We start from the raw sequence: 20,549 nt of genomic DNA, 5'->3' as shown, positions 1-20,549 counted from the left end.
TTTGGTTATTAAACTTTCTTCAGGAAAACGGAAAGTTTTCCAAGTGTTTGAAATTTCAACATAACTATTCTCCATCTCTTGTAGTACCATTTCCTCTACTACACTCATTCTACACTACACTTGAAAGCTAGCTTTGGCAGGAGTGGACAGATTTCTAGCCTCTAAGTTATGGCATTCGTAGTCTTTGGGAACTCTCTTGTGTGAGTACTTTGAACCAGATGGGACCACACAGTTTCTCTGTTAATAAAATCAGGGAAACGAAGCTTAGAGAAGCCCTCAGGGCAGATGCATTATGATATGTAGCCAAATGTTTGTAAGAAACTCTGAGATTTTCAAATGGCAGGTGCTATAGAGATGCAAACTTTAAGATAGTACTTCACAGCCCTTAAGCACTGAAGTCAAATGATTTTGCCAATGCAACCACTGGCTTGTAGGCCTTGGAGTTTGATCTACTAATTGTTAATATTTTTTATTATTTTAATATTGTTTTATTTACTAGTCCTCATAGATATTCTTGCTATCCCATGTATCCTGCACTTGCAATATTTTCCTGACTCGGCTTCGTGTTGTCAAAACACAATCCAACACTACCTGCTTGATTGTAAATATGCTTATGGCCTTTCATCCTTAAACACTCCAGCACCTTGCTGAGCTGTGATCCCCACTCTCAGAATGTGTTACTCTGCAGGTGATCCAGATCCCTTAAGTGGTTATGGCATTACCAGTGAACTAGTATGATTTTCCAAAGTCACAGCAACAAAAGTGAGCACAGGGCTTTTGGTATTTCTGCTAAAATATCATTGTTTCAAAAAGAAGCAAAACCCTTAAATACTTGATGGATTCAAGAGGAGGTTTGTAGCCATAATTAGGTTCACAATCTGTGGAAAATTTCAGGTGTTGTGTTTGATGTTTGGTTTGTTCTTTCTCGGGCTTATTTCCTCTGTGGGGCTCATATAGGAATGTGAAGATATTTTTTGAAAGAAGCGATGCTTAAGGGAAGGATCATTACCTAAATTTGTTTAGAACAAGTTTGCTTTACTGCATCAACAGTTTCTGGGAATATCCTTGCTAGATAAAGATGCCAGCTAAATATATGTGTATGTTGAAATCTATGGACAGATAAGATAGCTTCTCAAAGTTATCTCTGTTCCCATGTGCACAGTGACTGTAGTGGGGGAGGTCCACGACTCCCATATTCCATGAAATGCCCCCTGTACACTCATTTCTTGCTGGAGCAAGGGACAGGAATACTCCTGTACTTTTCTCAGATTGTTTTCTCACCAGATGTTAAGAGTCAAGGAGGAAATCCAGCTTATTTTAACCAGTCTTCAGTATGGATGATGTGAAATGATTCCCTGTTGGAATATGGTGTACTGTTAATGTCTATGGCCAAGACAGCTTATACTCTTTGAATGCACAGTGCTAATATAATATAAGCTAATTTTCTTATATCTGGTTAAATTTTAATTCATCATCATCAATTCATCATTTTAATTCATCAGCATTATTTTTTCTCTGGAATGCTTTAAAGACTCATGGCCAATAAGTTTGGAATGCACATTTAAACCCATATACTTTGAATGGTTTAGGACTTTTGTGACCAGTAGTAGATATTCTATCTGTGCTATTTGGGATCACATTAGAATAGAAATAGAAATGCATTTATCAGTTGCAAATAGGAGAGTTGTTGGAAAAAAACCACATTCTCTCTGACAACAAAACCATGAAATGAGAAGGCTGTCCTTCTGGAAACAGTTTTGGACAAGGAAGAACCTAAATTCCGTTCATAATTAATGAGATGGCAAGCATAAAGCAAAAAGCCAAGAGTTGGTTGACATTTTCTTGAGAAGCTAAAGCCCTGCTAAAATGGGATTTTTAACTACATCTTCCTAAGCAGATGGAAATTAATATTTTATGTTTTTTCCTGCAATGTAAAGTCCAGAGTCCTTGTGCATCCCAGGGGAATGCCAGGGTTTTATCAAGTGAACTATATGTTGTTTCAGTCGTTATCTCCTTTTGGACCTTCACCTCTTACCCCTAGGTGTAACCTGAGTTTCCTTACAAGCTTTGAAAGGTACATGTGAGAAGGAGGAGGTCTTAATTTTATAGGTTGGTGAGATGAGTAAAAGGCATTTAAAAAAATTGCAAACTGTCACCACTTTGATACTGGGAACTCTCATATCTTTGAGGAATGTCGTAAAACTTGTTCCATATCTGCCAGAAAGAACCTTTCACAGTAAAATGTATGGCAAGCTGAATTAGAAATTAGTTTGCTTTGGGGGCATAAATTGTCACAGGTATAAAAAGACATAAGGGTTATTGATGAGTTCAAAACCACAGAAGCACTTAAAAATGATCAGGTGGGTATTAGGGCTTTTTCCCTCAGGAAAGTGGGGCTATCAGTATTCCAGCTGGAGTGCTTCTTCACCAATGCATGCAGCATGGGCAACAAACAGGGGGAGCTGGAAGCCATAGTCCAGCACAAAAATTATGATTTTGAAACATGGTGAGATGACTTACACAGCTAGAGTAGTGCAGGACATGGCTACAAATTCTTCAGAAGATATAGTCAAGGAAGGAGAGCCTGTAGGGTGGCCTGTATGTTAGGTTGTGCTTTGGCTGCCTAGAGCTTAATGGTGCTGACAACCAGATTGAGTGTTTACAGACAAAAATCATGGAGAGGGAAGATAAGTTGCACAAGGGAGTTTTAACATGGATATTAGGAAAAATGTATTCACTGGATAGTTTGTCAGTCACTGGAACAGGCTGCCCAGGGAAGTGGTCAGGTCTCCATTCCTGCAGATATTTAGAAGATGTGCAGGTGATGGTGCTTAGGGAGATGGTTTAGGGGTAGACTTGGTAGTGTTGGGTTAATGGTTGGACTTCATGATTTTAAAGGTCTTTTCCATTGAAACTATTCCAGCTGACTCTCTAAGTGGCCACGCTGAATATGAGTTAAAGTCTGGTGTTAGGCTAGTGCAAATCTGAAAAAGAGGAAGGGGAAGACTTTGGCCAGAAGTTGAGTAAACTGAAGATGGGATTTCTGATTATTTACGCAAGAGGAAATAGCTCACATGCATTCTCTAAGCATTTCAGCTAAAGCTGTAAATAAGTGATTGCTAAGACAAAGTGTCACTGCAGCAGGAGTGCCTACATCAAACAACCCACAAAACTGAAATATGCTACCTCACACCAGAGGACACCACCACCCTTTCCTGAGTTCATCCCAAGGACTATTTGCCTTCATTTTACTTCCTTGTTGAAGTAAAACTAAAATGAAACTAATTTTAGAGAGCATAACTGCTGAAAAAAAAATCTGAAATTCGTGGTTATAGATATGCCATGTCTTGGCATATACTTTAAAGAGATGAAAAAAACGTAGATAAATAATGGTATTCTTCAGGCCTCACTCTGCTTCACTCCCCAGCCCCTCTACTCCAGCCAGGGAGTGCAGGAAATTTAACTTCACTGTTCTTGCTGTGCCAGCACTGGCAGCCTCCTCCAGGGAAGCAGGTAGTAACTCCTGTGCTGTACAACAAGGAGCCCCTTCTCTTTGCAAAGGACCACAAGTGCTCTTTTCAGCAGCATTCTGCTGCACACAGTGTGGATGAAAAAAGAAATTCACTGCAAATGTATTATGGAGGCTTTTATCAGCATAAACGTCAGACAGGAAAAGGTAATAAAAATATGACATGTAATAAAAGTTTAAGTCACTAATGAGCCCACAGTCACACCGGGGCCTGGGCTTTCTAGGATGTTTGTCACTGAAGACAGGGAAGGCAGATGTGGTATCACTGGAATAAAGTTGTGACCCAAAGCAGGTGCCCAGCTGTGACTGTCCACATCAGCTACCTATAGTTAGGAGGAGCTCACCTGCTAAAGAAAATATGGATAAATACATATAAGAATGAGAGTCTGATTATGCAGTATTTTGCACTTAGTTCAAAGAGGTGAAGTAGCAGCAATTTAAAGACCTCCAGCATTTTTATGGTATTGGAGAGTTAAAGGCTGATGTCTGTTTGGTGCATTCCTATCAATTTGACATTATAATACAATGAAAATAAAGACTCCTACACTCTAGAGCTGAACACCCCTAAATAATTAAAAATGCAGGAAAATGTCATGGGAAAAAAGTTATCTCCTCATTAGGGCAAGACTTTTGGTCTGCCTCAAGGTTCCTCAGTATTGTATCTTAGTGATGCAATGCCCAGACCCAAAGTTGTTAAAATATTCTGCTTATTGGATACCCTGAACAAAAAGATGTTCAAGTGTGATGGCTGCTCACTGAATTGTGTTTGTCTCACTGGTTTTTGGGTCCCATTCAGACTTTGTTCCATTAAAGAAAAGCAAGCATACTTCAACAGAAAGTGTTGGAATTTATTATCGTACAGGTCAGGTGTGAGGATTTCATTGTGTTGGCTGTGATCCCACTTGTGTGAGGGATTGTTGACTCAAAACCGTAACGGTGCGGCCTCACCCCTATATAAATTACTGAAGTCTTCAATTCCAAATGTCAGTTTCACAAAGGGAAGGAGTACTGCAAGGAGGTGAAAACTCAACATGGGGGCTTGGAAATACCTTGGGCATTTAATTTTCTCCTTTCTTCTGTGTAAGTTAAAAATCTATTTGATTATTTACCACTGGTATATATTTAAAAAATGTGCTTGAGATACGTTTGATGGGCTGTGGATGGGTAAAATCAATATATAATGCAATAACATGCAATATTTACAGTTACAATTTATTTTTTAATTTAATTTATCTTGAATGTGTGGTATATCAGCAGGTGTTTTAGTAGGGACGTCAAGCTATCTGTAGATAAATAAATGAGAGTAAGGAATCTGAAAAACTCGCATCTATAGGATGGAATACGCAGTGTCTCACCATTTTTCTTGACCTTTTTTAACCTTAATCTTTGTTATGAGACCAGAGAATGATCTTCTTTGCCAGTTTTTCTCCCCTGAGAGACTCTTTAGGTAAAGATTTATGGGATAGTCTGGGCTAGGTTGTATTAATTATGTCATGTTCTCTCAGTACTGCAAGAGTGTTTGGAATAACATCTAGAAATCCAGAGGGCTGCATTATTTTGTTCTTAATGTCTATTTTCATGCCACTCAAAGAAGATGAGTATGTTTCTTGAGTGGTCAGTACTTGCTGTTAATGATCCAAGGGGTACAAGCACAGGTTCTTGCAACCCAGGCTGTATTTGGATGCAGAAAATGTACAAGTCTGTAGGAGGAATTTTGCAGAATATGTATTGTCACATTACGAGCTTTCATGGAAGCACCAAATGATGTGAAAATTCCACTTCGGTTTTACAAGTAAGTAGAGCCAAAAGAAGTTAATTAAAGTGGTTCTTAAGAATTTGGTTTTCTCAGAGGGGTACAGCCTCTCTGAGAAAACTTTAAGCTTTATAAAGCCAAAAGCAAAGACTCAGAATTATAGTTAATTGTTGCTAAGGGGTAATATTAACATGTTACAGAAGACTACATCTGTGTCTTTAGTAGGACCAAAACAGCTCCTCAAATTTGGGGTTAAATTACTTGAGCAACTAAATTAAATGTGTCCAACTAAACCTAAGTATTTAACACCCAGCAAAAAAGAATTTTATTTTCCATTTAAAGAAATTTCAGGACTGCTAGAAATGCCACAATCTTCACACTTGCGAACTAAAGTCATTATAATTGTTAACAGTCAGATGTAAAGGTAAGAAGAGGAATGAAATTAATATTCTCACAAGATTATTATTATTTAGGACATCAACATAAATATATGCACAGAAAAAAAAGCTTTCTCTTCTGCCTGAAAGCCAGTAAATAAGAAAGAATTTACTCTCAAAAAAAAAAAAAAAAAAAAAAAAAGAAAAAAAAAAGAAAAATAAAATATATGCAAACAGATGAGGAGAAAAAGATGCTGAAAAAATACATTCTGTTCATTATTTCTTTGCACTGTTAATTCTCTAACAAGTTTAGTGTAGGGTTATAATTTGATAGTTTGGGAAAGATCTTTAAGATAATTGAGTCTGACTGCGAGCTTAACACTGCCAAATCCACCATTAAACAATGTCTCTAAGTATTCAAGAAAGCATGTTTGGAGGAAGAAAAATATACAAAATACTGAAGACAATGTGGACCATCAACAGAAAATCATATAAGGTAGCTTACATCTATATAAAAAATTAATTTAAAAAATCAGTAAGGTAAAAAGCACCTGAAATCTATGCAAATTAATAAGGAAATAAGGTAAGAAATCTCACAGTCTTAGAAGAATAGAAATTAAACTGTGTAACTAAAAAGGACAAAGGGAAGGTAAAATAATACAAATGAGAATGATGAATGAATTCTTCACACAAGAAAAAAATCTTGGCAGAGTAATAAAGTATTTAGCATAAAGTCTGACCTTGTGCACTCACAGGGCAGGTGCAAGACAGCCAGGGTGTCAGGCCCAGCCACCATAGGTTTATGAAAGGCAGGTCCTGCTTGACCAGCTTGATCTCCTTCTATGACCAGACAACCCACCTAGTGGATAAGGGAAAGGCTGAGGATTTTGTCTTCCAAGACTTCAGTAAAGCCTTTGACACTGTCTCCCACAGAGTTCTCCTTGAGAAGCTGCCATCTCAAGGTTTAGACAGATATAACCTTTGAGGGGCTAAAAACTGGCTGGAAGGCTTCACCCGGAAAGTTGTGGTGAATGGAATTAAATCCAGCTGGTGGCCAGTCACAAGTGGTGTTCCCCAGGGCTCAGTTTTGGGACCAGCCTTGTTTAATATCTCTATCAGTTACCTGAATGGGGGGATTGAGAGCTGTCATGGTCTGTAACTATTATTATATTTCCTTTGTGAGGAAATAATTAGCAACTGTGCATGTACACCACACAAACTGCAAAAGCGAACTGCTTTATGGTTTAAGCGAATCACAGCGGTTTTAGGGGAAAAAGGAACATTTAAACTAATTGTATTTAAACTAATGAATCACCCCAGGAGAAACTTTTAAGAAAAGGAAAGGAGAAGAGAAGGAATAGATTAGAGTTCTTTTTGACACTCCCACGCCCCTGGAGAATGCTGCTGGGTTTGCTGCCTCTCTGAAGTCACTGGTGGTGCTGCTCACTGCTGCTCCTTCCTGTTGCTGGTCACTGCTTTTTCCTGCTGCATTTTCTCCTTCCTCCTCTGAATTTCTATAATACCAAATTTCTTCTTCTCATCAATTATTGCCAGAGGTTGCGAACTGGTAACCTGCAGGCCTTCACTTTGGTATTCAGGTTTTCCTGGAATTCTTTAATTCTTGTATTTGATACCAATTTGCATTACCTGCCTGACAACTCTATCAGGAGCCATTCTGATTAACACTGTATCCTTTTTAGTCCTTTTTAGTTTAGAGGGGGGTTTGTTGATGAGAGTAGCATTGATACATTTTAAAAAGTGCAAAGAGGGAAAGGGATGTCAGGCGTGGAGGGGGGGGGGGGGGCTGTTGATGGAAATAACTGATACATTTTAAAGAGTATAAACAGAGAAATGGTGGTGCTGGGGTTTTGGTGATTCAAGAGGCAATTTTTAAATTTTCAGTGTGTCCGTGTTACAAGTGCACCCTCAGTAAGTTTGTGTGTGATACTATAGTTGGGCCTGTTGGTGTGCCTGAGGGTAGGAAGGCTCTACAGAGGGACCTGGACAGTCTAGATAGATAGGCCAAGGCCAATTGTATGAGGTTAAATGTGGCCAAGTGCTGGGTACTGCTCTTCAGTCACAAAAACCCCGTGCAATGTTACAGGCTTGGGAAAAGTGGGCTGGAAAGCTGCCCCGTGGAGAAGGACCTGGGACTGCTAGTTGACAGCCTGATGAACATGAGACAACAGTGTGTCTAGATGGCCAAGAAAGCCAAAAGCATCCTGGCCTGCATAAGAAATAGTGTGGCCAGCAAGACCAGGGAGATGATTGTTACCACTTAATCCATGCCGGTGAGGCCACACCTTGAATCCCATGTTCAATATTGGGCCCCTCACTAAAAGAAGGACATAAAAATTCTGGAGCATGTCCAGAGAAGAGCAACAAAGTTGGTGAAGGGACTGGAGAACAAGTCTGACCAGTAGCAACTGGGACAATTGTCATTGATTAGTCTGTAGAAGAGGAGGCAAAGGGGAGACCTTACCACTCTCTCCAACTATCTGAAAGGTGGATGTAGTGAGGTGGGGGTTGTTTTCTTATCCCAAATAAATGGTGACAGGAGGAGAGGCTATAGACTCAAAATGAACCAGAGGGTGTTCAGATGGGATATTAGGAAAAATTTCTTTATTGAAAGAGTGGAGAGGAACTGGAACATGCTACCAAAAGAAGTGGTAATAATCCCTGGAAGCGGTAAAAAACCACAGGGAGGTAGCAGGTAGCACTTGAGAACATAATTTAGTTGGCATGGTGGTAAGAGGTTCATGCTTGGACTATATGATCAGAGAGAATATGTCTTAAGTCTAAGATTTGATGATGATGTTCCACAATTCCAGGGCAGATTTCAACAATCCACACCTCTAAAACAGATACAGGCACAGAGATTATATGGGTAAAGACAGAAGAAAGAAGCATACCAAAAAACATCCCAGAGAATCCTACAAAAGAGTACACCACTAGAGAGCAACACAGAAGTACAGAATCTGATGAAAAAAGCCCAGTTAAAAAGATGACCGAACAAAAAAAAAAGACATTTAATTCACTCCTGTCCCCAGTATCAGTGACACTGTCTATGAGAAAGAACGTAAGAAGAAGAGAGATAAAGGAAACAGTGCACAAGACACCATTAAGAAAAAGAAGATCAACTGGGACAAATGAGGGGAATAAGGAAATGAGTCCCACATACACCATGACAATGAACAATAGCAATACTGGAATGGAGACTATCAGTGCTGCCTCTGTGTCTTTCAGGCCAAGTTTGGCAGTGACAAATCACTCTTCATCCTCCCCTGAAATATCATCAGGTGACACTCAAAGCTCACAGCCAAGCAGCTCTAGCACAACCACTGCTATGGGCTTAAACAATACTTCCCACCGCACCGGGGCACACGTGGACTCCTCTACTTCTCCAACTCCTAGCCTCACCAGCCTTGATCCAGGCATTGTGTCCAGACCCAAACCCTCGGCATCCATCTCTGACAGCACCGGGGTCACCCCTGTCCATTTGTCGACATTGCTGAGCAGTGTGGAGACACAGACAGAGGCCCAAACTTCCAAACCCCTCACACAGGGTCAGGCCACGGGCAAGACGGAGGCCACTTCATCATCCAGCCGGAGCACCATACCCACCATGTCCACGGCTGCTGTGGACAGCCTTGCCACCACTCCTCCTGGCCAAAGTCCCACTGCCAACCAGGGCAGCGAAATGACGGCGGAGCTCAACGCCAAGACGTCAGTCTCCACACTGGCAACGTTGTCAGGGACACCCTCCACAACAGGGAATGGGAGCATAGAAGGGAGCACAGAGACTGCACCCACGACACACACTCTAGAAGGGATGTCTTCCTCGAGCGAGGCAACGAGTTCCTCCTTCCACACCATGAGCTATAACGCCACTGCCACAGTCACGGGCACAGCGAGCGTCAGTGCTGCCTCTGTGTCTCTCAGGCCCAGCTCGGCAGTGACGACCCACTCCTCCTCCTCCTCCTCCTCCTCCTCCTCCTCCTCCTCCTCCCCTGAGGCATCCTCAGAAGACACTCAAAGCTCACACACAAGTAGTGCCAGCACAGCCACTGAGGTGGGCTTGAAAACCACTTCCCACCCCACCACAGAATCGCTGTCCTCTGCTCCTTCTTCCACTCCTGGCATCACCAGCCCTGGGCAGAGCACCGTGATGACACAGCCCGACAGCCACAGCCCAGTTTCCAGCGTGCCCAGCCCCAAGACTTCAGCATCCACCTCCAGCACCACCGAGGCTGGCACTGGCCTTTTGTCCACGCTGCCTGGCACTGTGGAGACACAGACAGAGACTCACACCTCCAAACCCCTCACACAGGGTCAGGCCACGGGCAAGACGGAGGCCACTTCATCATCCAGCCGGAGCACCATACCCACCATGTCCACGGCTGCTGTGGACAGCCTTGCCACCACTCCTCCTGGCCAAAGTCCCACTGCCAACCAGGGCAGCGAAATGACGGCGGAGCCCAACGCCAAGACGTCAGTCTCCACACTGGCAACGTTGTCAGGGACACCCTCCACAACAGGGAATGGGAGCATAGAAGGGAGCACAGAGACTGCACCCACGACACACACTCTAGAAGGGATGTCTTCCTCGAGCGAGGCAACGAGTTCCTCCTTCCACACCATGAGCTATAACGCCACTGCCACAGTCACGGGCACAGCGAGCGTCAGTGCTGCCTCTGTGTCTCTCAGGCCCAGCTCGGCAGTGACGACCCACTCCTCCTCCTCCTCCTCCTCCTCCTCCTCCTCCTCCTCCTCCTCCTCCTCCTCCTCCTCCTCCTCCTCCCCTGAGGCATCCTCAGAAGACACTCAAAGCTCACACACAAGTAGTGCCAGCACAGCCACTGAGGTGGGCTTGAAAACCACTTCCCACCCCACCACAGAATCGCTGTCCTCTGCTCCTTCTTCCACTCCTGGCATCACCAGCCCTGGGCAGAGCACCGTGATGACACAGCCCGACAGCCACAGCCCAGTTTCCAGCGTGCCCAGCCCCAAGACTTCAGCATCCACCTCCAGCACCACCGAGGCTGGCACTGGCCTTTTGTCCACGCTGCCTGGCACTGTGGAGACACAGACAGAGACTCACACCTCCAAACCCCTCACACAGGGTCAGGCCACGGGCAAGACGGAGGCCACTTCATCATCCAGCCGGAGCACCATACCCACCATGTCCACGGCTGCGGTGGACAGCCTTGCCACCACTCCTCCTGGCCAAAGTCCCACTGCCAACCAGGGCAGCGAAATGACGGCGGAGCCCAACGCCAAGACGTCAGTCTCCACACTGGCAACGTTGTCAGGGACACCCTCCACAACAGGGAATGGGAGCATAGAAGGGAGCACAGAGACTGCACCCACGACACACACTCTAGAAGGGATGTCTTCCTCGAGCGAGGCAACGAGTTCCTCCTTCCACACCATGAGCTATAACGCCACTGCCACAGTCACGGGCACAGCGAGCGTCAGTGCTGCCTCTGTGTCTCTCAGGCCCAGCTCGGCAGTGACGACCCACTCCTCCTCCTCCTCCTCCTCCTCCTCCTCCTCCTCCCCTGAGGCATCCTCAGAAGACACTCAAAGCTCACACACAAGTAGTGCCAGCACAGCCACTGAGGTGGGCTTGAAAACCACTTCCCACCCCACCACAGAATCGCTGTCCTCTGCTCCTTCTTCCACTCCTGGCATCACCAGCCCTGGGCAGAGCACCGTGATGACACAGCCCGACAGCCACAGCCCAGTTTCCAGCGTGCCCAGCCCCAAGACTTCAGCATCCACCTCCAGCACCACCGAGGCTGGCACTGGCCTTTTGTCCACGCTGCCTGGCACTGTGGAGACACAGACAGAGACTCACACCTCCAAACCCCTCACACAGGGTCAGGCCACGGGCAAGACGGAGGCCACTTCATCATCCAGCCGGAGCACCATACCCACCATGTCCACGGCTGCTGTGGACAGCCTTGCCACCACTCCTCCTGGCCAAAGTCCCACTGCCAACCAGGGCAGCGAAATGACGGCGGAGCCCAACGCCAAGACGTCAGTCTCCACACTGGCAACGTTGTCAGGGACACCCTCCACAACAGGGAATGGGAGCATAGAAGGGAGCACAGAGACTGCACCCACGACACACACTCTAGAAGGGATGTCTTCCTCGAGCGAGGCAACGAGTTCCTCCTTCCACACCATGAGCTATAACGCCACTGCCACAGTCACGGGCACAGCGAGCGTCAGTGCTGCCTCTGTGTCTCTCAGGCCCAGCTCGGCAGTGACGACCCACTCCTCCTCCTCCTCCTCCTCCTCCTCCTCCCCTGAGGCATCCTCAGAAGACACTCAAAGCTCACACACAAGTAGTGCCAGCACAGCCACTGAGGTGGGCTTGAAAACCACTTCCCACCCCACCACAGAATCGCTGTCCTCTGCTCCTTCTTCCACTCCTGGCATCACCAGCCCTGGGCAGAGCACCGTGATGACACAGCCCGACAGCCACAGCCCAGTTTCCAGCGTGCCCAGCCCCAAGACTTCAGCATCCACCTCCAGCACCACCGAGGCTGGCACTGGCCTTTTGTCCACGCTGCCTGGCACTGTGGAGACACAGACAGAGACTCACACCTCCAAACCCCTCACACAGGGTCAGGCCACGGGCAAGACGGAGGCCACTTCATCATCCAGCCGGAGCACCATACCCACCATGTCCACGGCTGCGGTGGACAGCCTTGCCACCACTCCTCCTGGCCAAAGTCCCACTGCCAACCAGGGCAGCGAAATGACGGCGGAGCCCAACGCCAAGACGTCAGTCTCCACACTGGCAACGTTGTCAGGGACACCCTCCACAACAGGGAATGGGAGCATAGAAGGGAGCACAGAGACTGCACCCACGACACACACTCTAGAAGGGATGTCTTCCTCGAGCGAGGCAACGAGTTCCTCCTTCCACACCATGAGCTATAACGCCACTGCCACAGTCACGGGCACAGCGAGCGTCAGTGCTGCCTCTGTGTCTCTCAGGCCCAGCTCGGCAGTGACGACCCACTCCTCCTCCTCCTCCTCCTCCTCCTCCTCCCCTGAGGCATCCTCAGAAGACACTCAAAGCTCACACACAAGTAGTGCCAGCACAGCCACTGAGGTGGGCTTGAAAACCACTTCCCACCCCACCACAGAATCGCTGTCCTCTGCTCCTTCTTCCACTCCTGGCATCACCAGCCCTGGGCAGAGCACCGTGATGACACAGCCCGACAGCCACAGCCCAGTTTCCAGCGTGCCCAGCCCCAAGACTTCAGCATCCACCTCCAGCACCACCGAGGCTGGCACTGGCCTTTTGTCCACGCTGCCTGGCACTGTGGAGACACAGACAGAGACTCACACCTCCAAACCCCTCACACAGGGTCAGGCCACGGGCAAGACGGAGGCCACTTCATCATCCAGCCGGAGCACCATACCCACCATGTCCACGGCTGCGGTGGACAGCCTTGCCACCACTCCTCCTGGCCAAAGTCCCACTGCCAACCAGGGCAGCGAAATGACGGCGGAGCCCAACGCCAAGACGTCAGTCTCCACACTGGCAACGTTGTCAGGGACACCCTCCACAACAGGGAATGGGAGCATAGAAGGGAGCACAGAGACTGCACCCACGACACACACTCTAGAAGGGATGTCTTCCTCGAGCGAGGCAACGAGTTCCTCCTTCCACACCATGAGCTATAACGCCACTGCCACAGTCACGGGCACAGCGAGCGTCAGTGCTGCCTCTGTGTCTCTCAGGCCCAGCTCGGCAGTGACGACCCACTCCTCCTCCTCCTCCTCCTCCTCCTCCTCCCCTGAGGCATCCTCAGAAGACACTCAAAGCTCACACACAAGTAGTGCCAGCACAGCCACTGAGGTGGGCTTGAAAACCACTTCCCACCCCACCACAGAATCGCTGTCCTCTGCTCCTTCTTCCACTCCTGGCATCACCAGCCCTGGGCAGAGCACCGTGATGACACAGCCCGACAGCCACAGCCCAGTTTCCAGCGTGCCCAGCCCCAAGACTTCAGCATCCACCTCCAGCACCACCGAGGCTGGCACTGGCCTTTTGTCCACGCTGCCTGGCACTGTGGAGACACAGACAGAGACTCACACCTCCAAACCCCTCACACAGGGTCAGGCCACGGGCAAGACGGAGGCCACTTCATCATCCAGCCGGAGCACCATACCCACCATGTCCACGGCTGCTGTGGACAGCCTTGCCACCACTCCTCCTGGCCAAAGTCCCACTGCCAACCAGGGCAGCGAAATGACGGCGGAGCCCAACGCCAAGACGTCAGTCTCCACACTGGCAACGTTGTCAGGGACACCCTCCACAACAGGGAATGGGAGCATAGAAGGGAGCACAGAGACTGCACCCACGACACACACTCTAGAAGGGATGTCTTCCTCGAGCGAGGCAACGAGTTCCTCCTTCCACACCATGAGCTATAACGCCACTGCCACAGTCACGGGCACAGCGAGCGTCAGTGCTGCCTCTGTGTCTCTCAGGCCCAGCTCGGCAGTGACGACCCACTCCTTCTCCTCCTCCTCCTCCTCCTCCTCCCCTGAGGCATCCTCAGAAGACACTCAAAGCTCACACACAAGTAGTGCCAGCACAGCCACTGAGGTGGGCTTGAAAACCACTTCCCACCCCACCACAGAATCGCTGTCCTCTGCTCCTTCTTCCACTCCTGGCATCACCAGCCCTGGGCAGAGCACCGTGATGACACAGCCCGACAGCCACAGCCCAGTTTCCAGCGTGCCCAGCCCCAAGACTTCAGCATCCACCTCCAGCACCACCGAGGCTGGCACTGGCCTTTTGTCCACGCTGCCTGGCACTGTGGAGACACAGACAGAGACTCACACCTCCAAACCCCTCACACAGGGTCAGGCCACGGGCAAGACGGAGGCCACTTCATCATCCAGCCGGAGCACCATACCCACCATGTCCACGGCTGCTGTGGACAGCCTTGCCACCACTCCTCCTGGCCAAAGTCCCACTGCCAACCAGGGCAGCGAAATGACGGCGGAGCCCAACGCCAAGACGTCAGTCTCCACACTGGCAACGTTGTCAGGGACACCCTCCACAACAGGGAATGGGAGCATAGAAGGGAGCACAGAGACTGCACCCACGACACACACTCTAGAAGGGATGTCTTCCTCGAGCGAGGCAACGAGTTCCTCCTTCCACACCATGAGCTATAACGCCACTGCCACAGTCACGGGCACAGCGAGCGTCAGTGCTGCCTCTGTGTCTCTCAGGCCCAGCTCGGCAGTGACGACCCACTCCTCCTCCTCCTCCTCCTCCTCCTCCTCCCCTGAGGCATCCTCAGAAGACACTCAAAGCTCACACACAAGTAGTGCCAGCACAGCCACTGAGGTGGGCTTGAAAACCACTTCCCACCCCACCACAGAATCGCTGTCCTCTGCTCCTTCTTCCACTCCTGGCATCACCAGCCCTGGGCAGAGCACCGTGATGACACAGCCCGACAGCCACAGCCCAGTTTCCAGCGTGCCCAGCCCCAAGACTTCAGCATCCACCTCCAGCACCACCGAGGCTGGCACTGGCCTTTTGTCCACGCTGCCTGGCACTGTGGAGACACAGACAGAGACTCACACCTCCAAACCCCTCACACAGGGTCAGGCCACGGGCAAGACGGAGGCCACTTCATCATCCAACCGGAGCACCATACCCACCATGTCCACGGCTGCTGTGGACAGCCTTGCCACCACTCCTCCTGGCCAAAGTCCCACTGCCAACCAGGGCAGCGAAATGACGGCGGAGCCCAACGCCAAGACGTCAGTCTCCACACTGGCAACGTTGTCAGGGACACCCTCCACAACAGGGAATGGGAGCATAGAAGGGAGCACAGAGACTGCACCCACGACACACACTCTAGAAGGGATGTCTTCCTCGAGCGAGGCAACGAGTTCCTCCTTCCACACCATGAGCTATAACGCCACTGCCACAGTCACGGGCACAGCGAGCGTCAGTGCTGCCTCTGTGTCTCTCAGGCCCAGCTCGGCAGTGACGACCCACTCCTCCTCCTCCTCCTCCTCCTCCTCCTCCCCTGAGGCATCCTCAGAAGACACTCAAAGCTCACACACAAGTAGTGCCAGCACAGCCACTGAGGTGGGCTTGAAAACCACTTCCCACCCCACCACAGAATCGCTGTCCTCTGCTCCTTCTTCCACTCCTGGCATCACCAGCCCTGGGCAGAGCACCGTGATGACACAGCCCGACAGCCACAGCCCAGTTTCCAGCGTGCCCAGCCCCAAGACTTCAGCATCCACCTCCAGCACCACCGAGGCTGGCACTGGCCTTTTGTCCACGCTGCCTGGCACTGTGGAGACACAGACAGAGACTCACACCTCCAAACCCCTCACACAGGGTCAGGCCACGGGCAAGACGGAGGCCACTTCATCATCCAGCCGGAGCACCATACCCACCATGTCCACGGCTGCTGTGGACAGCCTTGCCACCACTCCTCCTGGCCAAAGTCCCACTGCCAACCAGGGCAGCGAAATGACGGCGGAGCCCAACGCCAAGACGTCAGTCTCCACACTGGCAACGTTGTCAGGGACACCCTCCACAACAGGGAATGGGAGCATAGAAGGGAGCACAGAGACTGCACCCACGACACACACTCTAGAAGGGATGTCTTCCTCGAGCGAGGCAACGAGTTCCTCCTTCCACACCATGAGCTATAACGCCACTGCCACAGTCACGGGCACAGCGAGCGTCAGTGCTGCCTCTGTGTCTCTCAGGCCCAGCTCGGCAGTGACGACCCACTCCTCCTCCTCCTCCTCCTCCTCCTCCTCCCCTGAGGCATCCTCAGAAGACACTCAAAGCTCACACACAAGTAGTGCCAGCACAGCCACTGAGGTGGGCTTGAAAACCACTTCCCACCCCACCACAGAATCGCTGTCCTCTGCTCCTTCTTCCACTCCTGGCATCACCAGCCCTGGGCAGAGCACCGTGATGACACAGCCCGACAGCCACAGCCCAGTTTCCAGCGTGCCCAGCCCCAAGACTTCAGCATCCACCTCCAGCACCACCGAGGCTGGCACTGGCCTTTTGTCCACGCTGCCTGGCACTGTGGAGACACAGACAGAGACTCACACCTCCAAACCCCTCACACAGGGTCAGGCCACGGGCAAGACGGAGGCCACTTCATCATCCAGCCGGAGCACCATACCCACCATGTCCATGGCTGCTGTGGACAGCCTTGCCACCACTCCTCCTGGCCAAAGTCCCACTGCCAACCAGGGCAGCGAAATGACGGCGGAGCCCAACGCCAAGACGTCAGTCTCCACACTGGCAACGTTGTCAGGGACACCCTCCACAACAGGGAATGGGAGCATAGAAGGGAGCACAGAGACTGCACCCACGACACACACTCTAGAAGGGATGTCTTCCTCGAGCGAGGCAACGAGTTCCTCCTTCCACACCATGAGCTATAACGCCACTGCCACAGTCACGGGCACAGCGAGCGTCAGTGCTGCCTCTGTGTCTCTCAGGCCCAGCTCGGCAGTGACGACCCACTCCTTCTCCTCCTCCTCCTCCTCCTCCTCCCCTGAGGCATCCTCAGAAGACACTCAAAGCTCACACACAAGTAGTGCCAGCACAGCCACTGAGGTGGGCTTGAAAACCACTTCCCACCCCACCACAGAATCGCTGTCCTCTGCTCCTTCTTCCACTCCTGGCATCACCAGCCCTGGGCAGAGCACCGTGATGACACAGCCCGACAGCCACAGCCCAGTTTCCAGCGTGCCCAGCCCCAAGACTTCAGCATCCACCTCCAGCACCACCGAGGCTGGCACTGGCCTTTTGTCCACGCTGCCTGGCACTGTGGAGACACAGACAGAGACTCACACCTCCAAACCCCTCACACAGGGTCAGGCCACGGGCAAGACGGAGGCCACTTCATCATCCAGCCGGAGCACCATACCCACCATGTCCACGGCTGCTGTGGACAGCCTTGCCACCACTCCTCCTGGCCAAAGTCCCACTGCCAACCAGGGCAGCGAAATGACGGCGGAGCCCAACGCCAAGACGTCAGTCTCCACACTGGCAACGTTGTCAGGGACACCCTCCACAACAGGGAATGGGAGCATAGAAGGGAGCACAGAGACTGCACCCACGACACACACTCTAGAAGGGATGTCTTCCTCGAGCGAGGCAACGAGTTCCTCCTTCCACACCATGAGCTATAACGCCACTGCCACAGTCACGGGCACAGCGAGCGTCAGTGCTGCCTCTGTGTCTCTCAGGCCCAGCTCGGCAGTGACGACCCACTCCTCCTCCTCCTCCTCCTCCTCCTCCTCCTCCTCCTCCTCCCCTGAGGCATCCTCAGAAGACACTCAAAGCTCACACACAAGTAGTGCCAGCACAGCCACTGAGGTGGGCTTGAAAACCACTTCCCACCCCACCACAGAATCGCTGTCCTCTGCTCCTTCTTCCACTCCTGGCATCACCAGCCCTGGGCAGAGCACCGTGATGACACAGCCCGACAGCCACAGCCCAGTTTCCAGCGTGCCCAGCCCCAAGACTTCAGCATCCACCTCCAGCACCACCGAGGCTGGCACTGGCCTTTTGTCCACGCTGCCTGGCACTGTGGAGACACAGACAGAGACTCACACCTCCAAACCCCTCACACAGGGTCAGGCCACGGGCAAGACGGAGGCCACTTCATCATCCAGCCGGAGCACCATACCCACCATGTCCACGGCTGCGGTGGACAGCCTTGCCACCACTCCTCCTGGCCAAAGTCCCACTGCCAACCAGGGCAGCGAAATGACGGCGGAGCCCAACGCCAAGACGTCAGTCTCCACACTGGCAACGTTGTCAGGGACACCCTCCACAACAGGGAATGGGAGCATAGAAGGGAGCACAGAGACTGCACCCACGACACACACTCTAGAAGGGATGTCTTCCTCGAGCGAGGCAACGAGTTCCTCCTTCCACACCATGAGCTATAACGCCACTGCCACAGTCACGGGCACAGCGAGCGTCAGTGCTGCCTCTGTGTCTCTCAGGCCCAGCTCGGCAGTGACGACCCACTCCTCCTCCTCCTCCTCCTCCTCCTCCTCCTCCTCCCCTGAGGCATCCTCAGAAGACACTCAAAGCTCACACACAAGTAGTGCCAGCACAGCCACTGAGGTGGGCTTGAAAACCACTTCCCACCCCACCACAGAATCGCTGTCCTCTGCTCCTTCTTCCACTCCTGGCATCACCAGCCCTGGGCAGAGCACCGTGATGACACAGCCCGACAGCCACAGCCCAGTTTCCAGCGTGCCCAGCCCCAAGACTTCAGCATCCACCTCCAGCACCACCGAGGCTGGCACTGGCCTTTTGTCCACGCTGCCTGGCACTGTGGAGACACAGACAGAGACTCACACCTCCAAACCCCTCACACAGGGTCAGGCCACGGGCAAGACGGAGGCCACTTCATCATCCAGCCGGAGCACCATACCCACCATGTCCACGGCTGCTGTGGACAGCCTTGCCACCACTCCTCCTGGCCAAAGTCCCACTGCCAACCAGGGCAGCGAAATGACGGCGGAGCCCAACGCCAAGACGTCAGTCTCCACACTGGCAACGTTGTCAGGGACACCCTCCACAACAGGGAATGGGAGCATAGAAGGGAGCACAGAGACTGCACCCACGACACACACTCTAGAAGGGATGTCTTCCTCGAGCGAGGCAACGAGTTCCTCCTTCCACACCATGAGCTATAACGCCACTGCCACAGTCACGGGCACAGCGAGCGTCAGTGCTGCCTCTGTGTCTCTCAGGCCCAGCTCGGCAGTGACGACCCACTCCTCCTCCTCCTCCTCCTCCTCCTCCTCCCCTGAGGCATCCTCAGAAGACACTCAAAGCTCACACACAAGTAGTGCCAGCACAGCCACTGAGGTGGGCTTGAAAACCACTTCCCACCCCACCACAGAATCGCTGTCCTCTGCTCCTTCTTCCACTCCTGGCATCACCAGCCCTGGGCAGAGCACCGTGATGACACAGCCCGACAGCCACAGCCCAGTTTCCAGCGTGCCCAGCCCCAAGACTTCAGCATCCACCTCCAGCACCACCGAGGCTGGCACTGGCCTTTTGTCCACGCTGCCTGGCACTGTGGAGACACAGACAGAGACTCACACCTCCAAACCCCTCACACAGGGTCAGGCCACGGGCAAGACGGAGGCCACTTCATCATCCAGCCGGAGCACCATACCCACCATGTCCACGGCTGCTGTGGACAGCCTTGCCACCACTCCTCCTGGCCAAAGTCCCACTGCCAACCAGGGCAGCGAAATGACGGCGGAGCCCAACGCCAAGACGTCAGTCTCCACACTGGCAACGTTGTCAGGGACACCCTCCACAACAGGGAATGGGAGCATAGAAGGGAGCACAGAGACTGCACCCACGACACACACTCTAGAAGGGATGTCTTCCTCGAGCGAGGCAACGAGTTCCTCCTTCCACACCATGAGCTATAACGCCACTGCCACAGTCACGGGCACAGCGAGCGTCAGTGCTGCCTCTGTGTCTCTCAGGCCCAGCTCGGCAGTGACGACCCACTCCTTCTCCTCCTCCTCCTCCTCCTCCTCCCCTGAGGCATCCTCAGAAGACACTCAAAGCTCACACACAAGTAGTGCCAGCACAGCCACTGAGGTGGGCTTGAAAACCACTTCCCACCCCACCACAGAATCGCTGTCCTCTGCTCCTTCTTCCACTCCTGGCATCACCAGCCCTGGGCAGAGCACCGTGATGACACAGCCCGACAGCCACAGCCCAGTTTCCAGCGTGCCCAGCCCCAAGACTTCAGCATCCACCTCCAGCACCACCGAGGCTGGCACTGGCCTTTTGTCCACGCTGCCTGGCACT

At 51.2% G+C, this 20,549-nt stretch overlaps 1 protein-coding gene across 1 annotated transcript; it reads left to right on the top strand.

The window, feature by feature from the left end:
- Nucleotides 1-9,827: 9,827 nt before the first annotated feature.
- Nucleotides 9,828-20,433, top strand: LOC139792222 (pneumococcal serine-rich repeat protein-like). Its single transcript, XM_071735272.1, has 15 exons — nucleotides 9,828-10,366; nucleotides 10,601-11,282; nucleotides 11,370-12,035; nucleotides 12,123-12,788; nucleotides 12,876-13,541; nucleotides 13,629-14,294; nucleotides 14,382-15,047; nucleotides 15,135-15,800; nucleotides 15,888-16,553; nucleotides 16,641-17,306; nucleotides 17,394-17,941; nucleotides 18,149-18,830; nucleotides 18,918-19,583; nucleotides 19,671-20,313; nucleotides 20,414-20,433. Exons 1-15 carry the CDS (start codon nucleotides 9,828-9,830, stop codon nucleotides 20,431-20,433), a joined length of 9,108 nt encoding a protein of 3,035 aa, XP_071591373.1.
- The last annotated feature ends 116 nt before the right edge of the window (nucleotides 20,434-20,549 follow it).

The sequence above is a fragment of the Heliangelus exortis genome, chromosome 1 (assembly GCF_036169615.1).
Source record: "Heliangelus exortis chromosome 1, bHelExo1.hap1, whole genome shotgun sequence".
NCBI lineage: Eukaryota > Metazoa > Chordata > Aves > Apodiformes > Trochilidae > Heliangelus > Heliangelus exortis.
Note: the sequence above shows the minus strand (reverse complement) of the source record. Positions and strands in the feature narration are given on the sequence as shown.

What these genes read in the sequence shown, in the direction of transcription:
- LOC139792222 (XM_071735272.1), top strand. Translation starts at nt 9,828, where the DNA reads ATGACACAGCCCGACAGCCACAGCCCAGTTTCCAGCGTGCCCAGCCCC. An exon ending in GCTGCCTCTGTGTCTCTCAG is followed by an intron (nt 10,367 to 10,600) that starts GCCCAGCTCGGC and finishes TGGCATCACCAG; the next exon opens with CCCTGGGCAGAGCACCGTGA. An exon ending in GTGCCAGCACAGCCACTGAG is followed by an intron (nt 19,584 to 19,670) that starts GTGGGCTTGAAA and finishes AGCCCTGGGCAG; the next exon opens with AGCACCGTGATGACACAGCC.